Consider the following 15453-nt stretch of genomic DNA (forward strand, 5'->3'; position numbering starts at 1 on the left):
TTGAACTTATAAATTTCAGCATGTGCAATGATTATAATTATAGATTTTTTTTTTAATGTGTTATATTGGTGGTTAATTTTAAATAAGCATTTAATTTCAAAGAACTTACCGTTTTGTTTAAACCCAGGTTTTTTTTAAAATTATGTAAAATAATTGTCACCTAACTTTACCATCGTTAAAACGTGGGGTCTTTTAATTAAGAATTCATAAACAATTCTTGAAAAAATGGGGTTTAAATAATTTAAAGAATATATCGTGTATGCTCCGTCAAAAGCGGAGGCGTGGTCATTATATGTAGCTTATCTTCGATTTGTCTTCGAGCCATCGAGAGATTTAAAAAAAACATTTAATAAATGTTATCGGATTGGTTGAAATAAGATAAGCTCAAAACCAAATAAAATTATTAGATCAAATAAATAATATAAATACATTTTTTCTTGGTTACCTGTGGTTGGTATAAGTATACATTTCCTGTATAATATATAGAATATTTGAATCTTTTAACATAACTACTTAACAACAATTATAACCTCAAGACCTTGTTGCTCTATAAAGCGAAACATCTAGGCAAATGGCGCGACGCCGATGAGGTAATATCCAATATTTATTTATATTACAATGTGATTCAGATCACTTATTATTGAATACGTAATTCATATTTCTACAAAAGAATTTGAGAAAATTCGAAGCGAAATCGATACTTATCATTAGTAAAATTATTTGACACAAGAGTATTTATTATTCTTTTCATGACTTGGGAGTATGCAAAGGAACTGGCAGCCGACAGAGATGCCCGGAGGACCTTCGTGGACACCATATGCTCTAACTAGGGAGCGTACATGAAATGATGATGTATTTATTATTTGATTTAATAGTTCTGTCAATAAATTCTCGTATGTAGGTAAGTATTGACATTCTCGTCCATTTGTGGAGCGTGTGATTCCGATACTGCTCGATTTATTTCTCAATTACCGGAAAATAAAACATTGTGCTGAAATTTTGTTTTCTGATAAAGGGCTAGTGGCCCCGTGGTATACTGACTAAAACGTTTGTCTCCCACACAGATATCTAGGTTCGATTCCATGTGAGATCACGATAAATTAGATGTTTTTGTCTCTTCATTAAAGCATTTTACCTATTCATTTGTAACTTTGTAAATACCAATGGGTGTAAAACTATTACGATTGTTTACAAAAGTGGTTCTGTTGTTTATTTTAAATAGCTTATCACAATAAAATATATTCTACTGGTAATTTTACATTTAAAAAAATGTAAAAGTTATGGAATAGATCAAATAAATGTATAAATTTTATTTTTATTTATTTTTGTTTATTAAATATACGGCCTGAGCCAATTACAACAGTTTGATGAAGAAACATATAAATATGAAACTGAACCAAAAAACATAAAACTAGGTAGCAAAGACAAACAAAGGCAATAAAATAATGGTATACAATATATTCATAAACACAATCAACATATAAGACTTCGCGCTAACCTATACCAATCCATTTTCATCTCACACCGTGTTAATGCCGAAGAAATCTACAAAAAGCTGGATTCCAAACATTTTCAAGTTGCATTTTGGACATTGAGGCATAAAAACAAAAGTTACTCTTAGAAGATTGGATAAATAGCAGATTTTGACTTCTGGCGACGCGACATGGGTGGGAACATGAAGAGAAATTGATTGCAATAGAGATTGGACATCACTTTTAGCAATTAGTATTTTAAAAAAGCATATGAGGTCCATCTCCGTTCTACGTTTCTCCAATAAAGACACATTGAGAGATTTCTCTATTTCAAAATAGGAATAATTACCCCTTTGCAATCCGAGCAACCAGGCGAATTTTCTTAGAAAACGTTGTTGGACAGACTCAATATGGTCAATAAGATTGCTATAGAAGGGAGATCAAATTAGAGAAGCTAATTCTAGATGGGGTCGAACTAGCGAGCGGTAAAGAGTTTTAATGGTATTAATATTATTGAAGTCCATCTTCATTCCTAAAAAGATAAAACCTAGAGGTTTGAGAAATTCGTTTATAATATTATCAATGTGTTCACGATAGGGGAGTCTACTATCTAAAGTAATGCCCATATCCTTTATTGAAAAAATCATTGAAAGGGAAATATTTTTTATTTTGTAGTTGAATCGTATAAGTTTTTTTTATCACGAGAATGTTTTATTTTACAATGTTGGTGCCGCACAATGTATTAAAACAATCAATATCCTAAAAAATAAGACAATTATTGGGAGATTCGATATGTTTAAGAATCTTATTGTCATCAGCAAAAAGCCAGAATTTTGACTGAAAAACATTGATAATATATACTTTTTTAAAAAACAAAAAAAATGGAACAAGGTGGGTTTCTTGAGGTACTCCAGAAGTAACAGTTGTTGGAGAAGACAAGAAGTTATTAATTTAAATTAACTGTTTTCTTTCACTTAGGTAAGCCCTGAAGAATGGTAATAATGGATCTCTTACATCAATAGCTTGTAGTTTAGCCATAAGAATTGTGTGGTTGACTTTATCGAAAGCTTTAGAAAAGTCTGTATAAAGGACACCAGCCTGCAGATTGCCTTCAAGAGCGCTAGTGAAAGCAGTAGTAAAAGAAAGCAACTTGGTTGTAGTGTATTTGGCAGCTTGAAATTAAATTTGTTGATCAATCAATACATTTTTAAAAACAGGTGTTATTTTTTTGATATAATGGATTCAAATATTTTCGGAACAACAACATTGATAAACGTTTATAGTTTTTGACATTTGACATACAGACCTCAAAATTGGCTTGATGTATGAAGTTTTCCAAAAGTCAGTAAATTTACCCCAAGAAAGAGACATATTAGACAAGAAACGGATGGGAGTGGACAGTATAAATTTGCAAACATTTGGCAATAACTCAGGAATACCATCAGAAACGATACATTTTTTCTTGCTCAACAATAAAATACTAAAATACAATAGATATTTCACACTTACTAAGATCAGCAGTATCTATATAATTCAGGGAAAAGTTATTTAGAGCATAGGAAATATTGACAAATTACAACCGAGATGGAGAACATTTTAGAAAAGGAAATATGGAAGTCTAGGCATTTACAGAGCTTATGACCTGTCGTTGGCTGGTTTAAGTGGCCGCCATACACATTCACTATTTGTTTGAACATCCATATTTCTTCAATTCTTCCATGTGTTGATTTTAGAGAAGTTTAAGGGCTGAAACCTTTATTGGTGTGAAAAGATACATTTGATCGAATTATTTCACATACTAGGCTACGCCTGAAAATAATTTTTCAATTTCTTTTTGGACCAGTTGGTTTTATTCATTCAACGTTGTATTAAACCCAAAATATGGAAATAATGTCGGCCTCGTGGTGTAATGGTCAGCGCGTTCGCCTACCAAGCAAGAGGTCTCTGGTTCGATTCCCGGCATGGTTGATATGAAATATTTTATTTAAAAAGTGTTTTCGCACAATAATATTTCATAGTCCCTGGACTGGTACCTGAAACGTAAGACTGATCATCTCACATTCATGAAACAAAAATGATCAAGATATGCTGCTATTGGTGTACCAATGCAGTGCCCTATGTACCGTAGGTGCGGAAAGGAAATGATGATGGTGATTTACCATTTGATATAGTTCAGCGCACTCATTCATAAAACAAATTTCGGAAACATAATAAATAATACATATTTGGACATAGATTAGGCAAGTCAAACATGTATTTTTTTAATAATTATTATCTTCCAAAGGCGAAAAACTTAAGTAGGAAGGCATTAAAAAACCATATACCTTCCCACACAAAGCCACGGGAAGTATAATTTAAAACAATGGGATTCTTAGTTTGTACTAAAAATAGAAAGTCTGCAAAGACGATAGTTTCCATTAAGACAGACACATATTTATATTTATAAAAAAATATATGAGGAAGTTAATTATATTTTTATATTGAAATGCGAAGAAGTGTAACTTTTATCATTGAAGCGTTGACACCGTAAATGCATAATATTATTGACTCATAACACCTTTTTCATGGTTAAGTAGAAATAATAATTTAATGTCTTTGGGGAAACATATAGTTGGCAATCTGCATAACAAAACGTTTCGACTTAAAATACGAGTACTATTGTAGTTAAGTTCTATATTATCCATCGATTTTTTCTCGAAATCGCCTCAAATATTAAACATACGAATATGTACGTTGTTTTATTTTTCTGTTTTACCTACAGTGATGGACAATATATAAAAACATTATTTATAACAAGCACGCTAGTGATGAACATTGATCTTTACTTTTTTTTAAATATTAGATGATAACAATATTACCAATGAATAAAATTATTCACCTAAAGTTTGTATTGAATGCCGCAGCGAGAATTATTTTTGGAATCTCTAAGTTCAATCATACAACACCACCACTGAGAAGTTCCACTACCAAAAGTGACAAGGGCAAAATAATAGACTGGCTATTTGATCAGGAGTTTATATATTAAAAAAAATAGAATATTTGTAAATATAGATATATATAAAATAGAATTTATAACTAAGTAATATTTTCATGGATGTTTATGTGTGTATATGTATGTTCATATGTATGTATGTGTATATATGTGTATATATGTATGTATGGATATGTATGTGTGCATGTACGGGTATATATGTATGGATATGGATGAGGATGTGATATAGATATAGACTTAGATATAGATATGGATATGTTAATAAATAATGTTTTTAATAAAATGCTTTGTGCCTATTATATGTACACACTTCTGTTTAAAATTTTGGTACTCCGGTTCTGTATTTATTTATTTTTTATCTTAAAATTGCGTTATCATTCTTATTTTTTTGCTTTTTTTTGCATCTTTCTAAATATTTATTTGAAAGCATAAATTACATGTACTTTTTTTCGCTCCCTATATTTAAGTTAGTAGTAATTATTATTATACAACTATGTAAGGACTATCATATGATCAATTGTAAAGGATCTTTACCGACAAGCCATATTCATTGGCTTGGTGAGTCCTGTAAAAAAAAAAAAAAATTAAAATGTTTTAAAATAACTAAAATGTAATATTGTATGTAAATAATACATAAATAAAAAAATATTAAAAAATTACACTGGCTACGTTTTCCACAGAGGGTGGAATTCAAACTCTGTTGGCTTATGTACCTATAAGTCACTGCACAACTCTGCTCCAGAATATGTAAGGGAACTTTGCATTCCAGATGAACTAGCTGACAGACGTATTACGCTTAGATCAGCTACATCTACGTCGAAAAGATTCGTTATTATACCTCTACGCAAACAGCGCGCTAAATTCGGCGAACGCGCATTTGCGATCGCAGGTCCTACGGCATGGAACGCTCTCTCGGCAGAGGTACGAGGCTATGAGAGTGAAGTGATGTTTCGGAAAAAACTTAAAACCCACTTGTTCTCTAAATCATCTGAATAAATCCGTAGCATAGAGTAAATTTTTTCGCTTAAATTACAAATTCAGGAAGTTAAAATAAAATTGATTTATTTATACAATCACTTTGTGAAGCGCCCTTGCGGTATTATGTTACGAAAATGCCGTTCTATAAGTTATCCATATTATTAATAATAATAATTATATAATCCGATAAAACTTTTTCTTCATTATTACGGTAAACCATTTTAGTTTTTTGAGTATTTTTAAATTCGCGTTTTATTTTTATTTGATTTATTTTCAGTTCACAAACAGTAAAAGATATCACAATATAAATACAATTTACAAAATAAAAAATAATAACAATAAACATCTTTCACCAATTATATGTGAACACCAATAGTCACAAAAGAAAAATTAAAAATTATATATGGACCAAAATTTAGTTTTTATTATTTGTTATTAATGCAGTTATTAGAACTTATATAAGATTAATTTTAATAAAATTTAATTTAAGATAGATAAACAATCGAATATAATTTTACTAGATTATTTGAATAAAGTCTCTTGGTAGTAATAAGTTTTTTTGATGTATATCAATAAATTATAGTAATAAAAGTCACAATAAAATAACATAAATAAAAAACAATGCGTACTCTTGTTTAGTGTATCCGTTTTATTATTGTTGTACATGTTAGTTAGGGTGAGTACATATATTTAGGGTGTGTGAGGGTGTGTGTATATGTGTACGGGTGTGTGAGTATTGTGCGTTACTATACAATTTAAGAATATTTAGAGAAAAGAAGAACGACAAAGAAAGAGAAATAATTTAAGGTTAGGGTGTTAGTAGTAAAAGATGTGGAAGTAATCTCGAAACCGATCAACGGATAGCTCAAAACTAAAGTGGCTTACAAATTAATAGGTAAACCAACAAGTGTAACAAGTCATACCATAAAGCGTAAGTATTTTTAATGTTTTTAATATAATGTATACCTAGTACATTAGTAAATTTTGTTTTGTAACAAAAAAAAGGAAATAAAATTAACACATTTTATTCGTCTAATTAAGGTAGTATAAAAATTTAATATGTTTTTACTTACATGCCTGTTGAGTGTGCATTTGTTTTAATAATTATTACAAATGCTTACGTTCCAAAGAAAATGAGATATAAAAAAATACCAACACAGTGTTTTTAATTTTAAATATAAAATACAAAATATAGCTATAGTCAACCGCGTAAATTATATGCTGGGTAAAAGTTACTGTTGAAATTGGTTAAACAAAAGTAGATTCTTATTATCAAATGAAGAAAAAAATTTAAGTACGTTTTTTTTAATTTGTCATTAATTTCATTAAAAAAAACAACGTTGAAACAATAGCCCGGTCAGATGAAACAAAATGTACCTACGTTTCATAACTCAATACTAATTAATGACGAAACTGGAATCAAATTGAATCTCAAAATTGATATGTGACATATTGTGACAGAAAATGAATAAACATACCAATCAATTAAAACTGAATACACGACTCCGCGTTATTATGTATGTTGATATTTCGAGTCATAGAAAAAAATATGATGACAATAGGAAACTAATCAACTAATTCAATTTATGTATTCCAGTTGCGTTCGTGAAAAAGCGAAATAAGCTCATACAAAGCATTTTTTTATTTATAATTATTGTTAAACTTAGATATTAAATAATATGTGATTACGATGAGATTTATTAACACCTACACCACGGGTCAGTAACATCGTGTAGGTGGAAATCCTCATCAGAAAAGATAATAAAATATTTCGTTTAAGTGGTTTAATATTTTTAAGTGATGTAATCAATAGCTACATACAATGTTTTAATAATATTGATGTTTTATAAGAGCCGTTTTAAAAAAATGCATAAATTGCTTTAAAAATATACTTGTCTTTTAACAACAACTGAAAATGATGTTTTAATATGTTAATATTTCGTCTATGTTACATATATCTTTTCATTTTTTTCTGTAAGAGAGATAGTTTTTAAATATTAATTGAAAAAATACGATTTATTGAAGAAATGTTTTATGGTACGAACTTTTACATAGTAATAAAAATTAAATAATGTGTATTGGGAAACATTGACATTATGGTTACAATATGAATAACTGAGAGGCATCTGATGATTTTACCAGTATTTCAATTAGGAGTATTTTAAAGCTTTTTTGTCGATACATTGAACAGTTGATAAATTATTAAAAATGGTTATTGATATATTTCTTAAATTCAAAATAAAATATTATCAATAAATGGAGGTCCCGTGTTATAATGGCTAAGCCACTCGCCTCATGCACGGAGGATTTTTGGTTCGACTCCCGATGAGATCGCAAAATTTATTTGTGTTTTTTTTTCGCAAAAAAATATAACAAATAACTCAGTAAAACTTTAAAAGAAAAAAAACTTATTTAGTGTATGGCAGGAAAAAAAATTCAGGAGTCAAATACATAAAAATGAGAAAAACAAAATGAAATAAAACGTTATTTTCGTGGTGCACCCTGGATAACGCTAAATGAACTGACTCAACTGGCGCCAAACAATCCCCAATGATCTGAGATCTGGTAATAAAGAAAACAACACTAAACTTACTCGTACTAGGTACTATTGTGATTGCAAATATTCCATATACGAGTATAAAACAGCACACCCAATCATCGTCTTGATTTTATGGGAAATCTTTAAATTGCAAAATTTTTGGTTAACTCGTGAACATCGACTAAAAATCGATTTTATCATAATCGATCTTGCGTTCGAATAATTATATTTCTATAATATACGTAAAACAAAAACTATGTTTTTCAAAATTAATAATTTAATGAAATTGGTTGTTTCATAACATTTTTGATAGCTTAAAAAACATAGCACAAAGAATAAAAGTAGTTTTGATTTATTTTTTTTCAAATCAAACTCCAAGTGAAATTGAATTGAATTTTTACCTAAGCAATTCAACATTGTTAGATGGTAACTAAAAATATAGACATATTTAGAAAATGCATTTTTTAAAGATTTTTCGGGTACCTAGTACCTACGCCTCTGTTTTGTGTAAGCCCACAGAGTCCTCCCTAGGATGTGTGGTTGTGTGGATTTGAATATGCGGTACCATTATCACTCAGAGTTCAGCATTTTGTAAAGCTGGTCGGAAACATTACAACTCTATTACTTCTTTGAGAAGAACCTTTTACATGGCTTCTTTCCCGCTAATAACAACCCGTTAACATTTAATCATTACTGTATTTACACGGGTTTTCATTTCTATGAACTGTTTTGGAGTGATATAAGTTTAAAAAATGAATAACTTAACAGTGAGATATCGATTTTTTTTGTCAGTAAGTACCACAATTTATGACATAGGATCCCTCATAACCATTAACTAATTAGATATTAGCATTTTGCTACCACCATCATTTTCTACCTTAGAAACGTACCTACAATTTATTTTGTAATTTTCCATTTACAATATCTGTTATGATTACTATTAGATCTTGCAATTCTCGAATTACCAATAACTCCCAAGAAATTATTCGATTTTTCGAAGCGGAAAAATGGATTTAATGTGAAACAATATTAAATTTCAACATATAAATTCGATTGTAACAATGATGAACTTTATTTGAATTTATTTATGAGACGTAATGATTTTTTTTTTCACTTATTACGGCCGAACATGATAATATCGGCGAATTACAAGTTAAAATTACAAAAAACCAAACAATTGATATTTCTGTATTGTTATCATTTTTTTTAGTTTTCTTGTTTTTAAGATACATGGTACCTATGTTATTTAATTTTATTTTGTATTTAACAAAATTCTAAAATGTTTGTATTTCTTTTTAATAAAAAAATATTCGAATTTCGTAGTGGTAGTTACCTAATGTTCAGTTTTTAATTTTCAAATCATTAGACATTTTTTACTTTGAAACTTAGTCTTTATATAAAAATCGATGTACAAAAGTTTGGTATAAATTTTAGAAGGCGAAAGCTGCCTGTCGTAAAGTAAATATATTTTAGTTATATAAAACTTTTTATTATCTTTTTTTATCAGAAATACATTGAATAAATATTGTTTTTATAGAATATATGGTTACTTATTTTTTTATTAAAACGATTTTCAAAAAACATTGTTATATACATAAAACAAGGAACTATTCGTCGACCATAATATTGTTAAGACATAATTTATCAAAAAACAGTAATATTTTTTTCCCTGCGAGAATGGTAATTTTTATTTTGAATTCAAAATTATTATTATTTTTAAGATTAGTGGGAATTCGTTGCCACGTGATGTTTTTTTTTTTTAACAATACATTTGAGATGATATTGTAATAAGCAAAAATCAAGAACACCAAAAAATACCTCTTTTCTATCTTTGAATTAAGTTAAAGTTTAAATTATAAATTGCAAATAATAAGCATCTACCTAAAAATCTTTCACTTCGAGATACTCATTTTCTAATAGATCGCGATTTTTCAAAAAGTCAGTTATATTAAAAAGTATATTTATAAATAAATTTTATCTAACCTATCGTCTTTGAGCCGTTGACCAACTTAAATATTTTCCATAATTAATTTTAATGAATACCTGGCGAATGAGTGATGTTTATGTTTTTTTACAACATGACAGCAAACCTAACATGTATATGCAAATGATTGACTGGCTACAGTTTTTTTTTGTTGACTGCGTGTTAGAATTATGCGTAAACTGATAATAAATTCCAAGTGATTTATCACTTCTATATGTAGACAAACTGGCTTGTACCTTGCTTTTGTTATGTGCAAGGTTTTATCGAAAATATTTATATTTAGATTATATTCCGTTGACTTACACTTTTTCACCGAAGATAACAATTTTAAAAAATAAAGCAGAATCAGAATAAATAAAATAACTCAAAATAACTTAAATAATATATTGTTTATTATTAATTATATATTGGCTATATTGTTTATGTTTTTTGAATTTACCGGATGTTAAAATAAGTATTGAATGAAACATTTTTTTGATTGGATTTTATGGACAAATCGAGAGGTAAAATCCGCTGTGCCTTAAAAACAAATAAGTATGCGGTCAAAAAATAAAATAAGTTTAGTAATAAATCATTCATTTTACTTAAATTTAGCACATCTAGTAATATTCAATCAAATAGTCTATTGAAATGACATTTTGGGGTAACTAAATACATTTTTTTATGGAACGCATTAAGCTTTCCTGAAAACATGTTTGGACCATGCTAGTTTATGAATTCGTGTTTTTACGATTATACATACATTAAAAAATAAATTGGGCGTATCATACTATAAAAAGTGAAATAAAGTTACCAAAAAGGTAAGATATGGACATACCACCTGATAGCTGCCTGCTTCTAATTATATAATAATAATAATACGATTATATCCCATGTTTTAAGGAAATAGAGAACACCTATTTTTTTGCACTGGCGTGGCTAGTATAGGGGACTCACAAATCAGAGGTCCGAGCTTCGGACCCCCCTCTATCTAAACATGATCCCCATTTTCAAAAGTGAGTTAAATGCAACTCGTTGAAAATGCTTCCGAAATTGAAATACTTGGGTAAATTATAAGAACAGAAATATGTATTTATAAAAAAAAAAAAAATAGATAAACTGATTTAAAAGCATGTCGGTAATATTGTTATATGAAATAACGATAATTAAGTTATTTTGGTGTAAATAAACACTGTAATTCAAGAAGTTCTTTCTGAAACAATTTAATAAGACTTGAAATACTGTTTGGTATACCTATGTATTTTTCGTAAAATCAAAAAATCCTAACTACTCAGTGAAAAAAAAACTACTTTCAAATAATACATGTAGAATTGAAAAATCGGGATAATATTTTTTAATGGAAAAAAAAACGGAGTCAAGGATTACGTATTTACAAATGGTCAATTAAAAATAATTTTACTACTCGAACAGAAACCAAAATAAAGATGCAATACGATACACGATTTCTAATTTGATTGGATGTGTCAATTTTGATTCTTGGAAAGTGGAGTGGAATTCTTCTAAATTGTCAAAGGTATTTTTTTATAGTAATATCCAGCCTGATATCCCCTCCGAGCCTTGGTACAATAGCGCGTGTAAACTCAATAGGTCTAGGATTGTAACTTTTTGCCGAATCAGGTCCAGCCACTGTTGCACTCCGTCCCATTTGTTTAAAATTAAAATTTTAGACTCCAATGCCTGCGATCTTAATCACCTTTTTCTACACGTCCTTTAATGACTGGGAGGCAAAAATTATTTGATATTTTACTTATGTTTTTATAACCTTTCCAATTCATTTATCTCAAATTCTTTCTTGTACAAATTGTTTATTGATCAATTATGTTTATATTTTCTTATGTTCATACTGTTCCCTATTAATAATTGTAATTGTAATATTTGTTTCATTGAAATAATTATGTTTAAATTAAATATTTATTTTTTTACAATAAATTTATCTCACATTTCTAGGTTTATGTAAAATATTTTAACTTCATTATTACTCTCAGGCGATTATTTTATAATTTTAATTTTAATAGTTAAAATTTATCATAAATACAAGATGTTTGTTAATATGTAGTTTGATTATTTTGTTGTAATTTTTCTAGCTATTAAGTTCTATCTTCCTTCTAATATTTTACTGTAAGTTTATCTTTTCTGTTAAATAGGCACTATCAGGTTTTAGTGGGTTTTTTCAATTTATGATGAAATTTTATTAGTTTAGTTATATGTTTATTATTTCTTATTATTATTTTATGTTATTCTTGTACATATACTTTTGTTGTCTATTGTTTGTATCTATATTGTTATTCCTTTCTGTTTGTGTTGTTTTTATGTTTATTGTAAATTAATGTAACTTGTTTTTGGCCGATGTTATCATGTTTTGGTAGAAGGCCCTAATAAAGGAAAAAAAAATACACGTTCTTCTTCTTCTTCGTTTTTAATGGCCTTTTTACCTCCCAACTGGGGTGTTTTAGCTAGTGCCGAGTGTTCGTTTTTTTATTTATTTAGATATTTACACATTTGTTAGTAATATATATATATGTACAAGTTAGTGAGTTAGTATTTAACATATTGAAAACTTTACATATTTGCAACTTAACACCATTTAACACAGATATTCACATATGATTTTAAATACATGTTTATTAGGTGGGGCCAGGAGAGTTAGAATATGAATACGGAATAGGATATTAATATCAGAGAGGTCGGATAGGAAATCAAATTACTATCTTAAGAGTTTTCCGCCTCGGTATCTTTGAAGGCTGACTGCAGCAAATAATAGCCTTTACGTTTTGCTTTTTTGTATTATTATGAAAGCTGAGAGTCTGGAGCAGTTTTTAAAATTATCTTTGAAATTCAATCATACATAGGGGTGATTCGAATTCCCCTCAACGTGAGGTACCTACATTTTTCCTTTGTACCTCATTTCTCCGGCCATTCTGCATACTCATAACGTTTTCGATCAATTTCGTTTTAAAACTCATTATTTAAATTATCTACACCATGATAATGATTTGCGGAATCTTTACTTAAAAATGAAATTGTCTTCTTCGTTTTTTAATGGCCTTTTCAAAAATGACATGGTCAATAACAATAGAAAATAAAGATTAAAAAGCTAAAGATATATAAAAATAGAAATAAACGTATTTGTTTCTAAATTACCTTAAATCAAAACTATTACTCAATGGGAAAAAGGAAAAAAGAGGAAAAAGGAAAGCCATTACAGTGGAACATCGTATAAAGGGCTACATTGAAAGGGTGTTTGATTATTGATCAAAGGAACATTATTTTTTAAAGCTTTCCTAATGTGAAATATTTCCATATTATTTACTTTTAACCCTTTATTATTTGTATATAAGATTTTAACTCGTGTATTTTTATTAAAGTCATGATTTAAATTGATTAGGTGATTTTCGAACTCTCTATTTCTCAAACAACATAGAATATTTTCATAATTTAATCAGTGCATGTTTGTCATAATCAGTGCATGTACTTATTAAAATGCATGTCATGTTGGGTTTATATTTTTGTGCAACTATGGTGAAGATGTATAGTGGGTTTCACATGTTGATTTAATTGGTGTCCTGACGAAGAGACGGGTACGTCTCGAAACCGGTAGACATAGAAAAGTCGGTAAGTGGTTATACAAATATTTTATAACATTTAGTAAAATGTTTGACCACAAACTTAATTTTTATAATAAAAAATAATGAAAAAGTTTTATCTAACGTTTATAGCCGATTAAAATCATAAAGAGTACATCATTGAAAAGGGGCAACAAAAATTCATAGGAGATAATAACAAAAAACCACAGAGTAAATTTTAAAAGATTCAATCTTTATCAGATAAAAAATATAGTTATTAAAAAAATTATAACTCAATTCGTGCTTTACTTTTTTAGCAAATTAGTTAGTTTTATCCATTTGCATTTAATTTGACTATTACATAAGTCTTGGATTATGTTTTCACCTAAATCACACTGTGGTTGTGCAACAACGGATTTAAGATCGTATGTCAATCCAATATTCTTCCTTACCTTTTCTACTCCATTCCAAGCAATCATAACACCATTATCTGTGCATAGTTTTGGCCGTGGCCGCACAAGTTTGTATTCCATCTCATTGCATACAATTTCTAGACCTTTTGCGATGAAGTTATTACAAGCGACGCCACCAGAGACGACCAGTGTTTTCTTATCACTCGGAATTTTTTTTTTAATTTCCAAATATTCCATTGCTCTTTGTGTTCTTTGACATAAGTGCCTAGTAATTGCTAGTTGAAATCCCGCACATAGGTCGTATATTTCTGGTATCACTCCATCACCAACTATTCCATATGCTCTTTCTTTTGCCAAAGCGTGACGCACGACTTTATTCTTTATTCCAGAAAAGCTGAAATTACAGTCCCTGTAAGTTGGCATCGGTACAGAAAACTCAAACAAAAGAGGATTCTTAGAAAATGTTGATGCCAATTCTATCGCTTGACCCCCAGATAATTGGGAAAAGGTTTCGATGTTCCGAAGTTTTAAACGCCTCGAAGTTTTATCATAAGCTTCACCAGGAGAGTCGTCGATAGAAGTGCCGAGCAATTTGAAGTCATCTACACCGTTTACTAAAGCTAAAAGACAATGTCCTCCAGAAATAAGCAACACTAAAAACGGAAATTCAATCTCATTTTCCATTCTCGCTGTTAATGCATGCGCTTCCATATGGTGAATGGGTATAAGAGGTTTATTGTACTTTCGACATAGGTGTTTGGCATATTTTAGACCAATAAGTAAACTTAATGATAAACCTGGTCTATTAGTCACAGCTACAGCATCAATATCGAATCCTGTTAATCCTGCTTGTTGAAATGTTTCATCTGCTACTCTTTCTATATTGTTTCTGTGTAGATCCTGAGCAATGGGTGGTATAATGCCACCATTCCTAAGATGTACTAGTTGCTGAGAATGTAATGCTTCGCCTAAAATTTGTCCTTTTTCATTTACAATGGCACAACCAGTATCGTCACAAGATGTCTCGATACCAAATATGATTGATTTTCTTTTTGTTTCTGAAGAAAAAGATCGTCGGATGAAGTTCGCACAGCATACTTTTTTATGAAAAGTAACTTTTGAAGGAATTCTTGACAAGCATAGGTTTAATATAAACGGTACTTCCCTCGTTCGAAATATATTTATTGTCATTTTAAAATATTTATTTAGTCCTCAGTTTTTTATTAGTTTGCTCAAGACTAACCAGCACAAACCCAAACCTTAAACAATTCAAATGACATATTATTATTATGACATTCCTAACTTCCCACTTTCAACACAAGGCGCTGAAAACGCCATGGAAAGAGCTGAACGTAGTGATCACAGGTAGTGATAGACAACATAGACTAAATGCAATAAGAAACCAGTGAAGCGTTCGAAAAAACTTGTGATATTGTTTTTTCGTGTTTTAATTAATTTATTTTTTTTAAGGTAAAAACCATAGCTTTAGATCAACATTTACTGAAAAACATC

The 15453-nt window shown here is 29.2% G+C and overlaps 1 protein-coding gene across 3 annotated transcripts in view; it reads right to left on the reverse strand.

Annotated features, from left to right (window-relative positions):
* The window catches only part of LOC148279238 (tRNA N6-adenosine threonylcarbamoyltransferase, mitochondrial-like), a 250509-nt gene that overhangs the window by 12306 nt on the left and 222750 nt on the right, over positions 1-15453 (reverse strand). The window contains exons 1-2 of one of the 3 annotated variants that reach the window (XM_088230240.1): positions 13981-15282; positions 3300-3505 (exon numbers count right to left, since the gene is read on the reverse strand). The exons of 1 other annotated variant lie outside the window; for it this stretch is intronic. In XM_088230240.1, coding sequence (XP_088086366.1) covers positions 3485-3505; positions 13981-15132 — 1173 coding nt within the window. In that variant the 5' untranslated portion in view covers positions 15133-15282 and the 3' untranslated portion in view covers positions 3300-3484. Of the gene's footprint in view, positions 1-3299; positions 3506-13980; positions 15283-15453 lie in introns of those variants that run through there. One more of the 3 variants, XM_088230239.1, reaches the window with a different exon arrangement.

Source organism: Micrasema longulum, unplaced genomic scaffold, assembly GCF_059751315.1.
Source record: "Micrasema longulum isolate JH-2025_06_02 unplaced genomic scaffold, ASM5975131v1 h1tg000744l, whole genome shotgun sequence".
NCBI lineage: Eukaryota > Metazoa > Arthropoda > Insecta > Trichoptera > Brachycentridae > Micrasema > Micrasema longulum.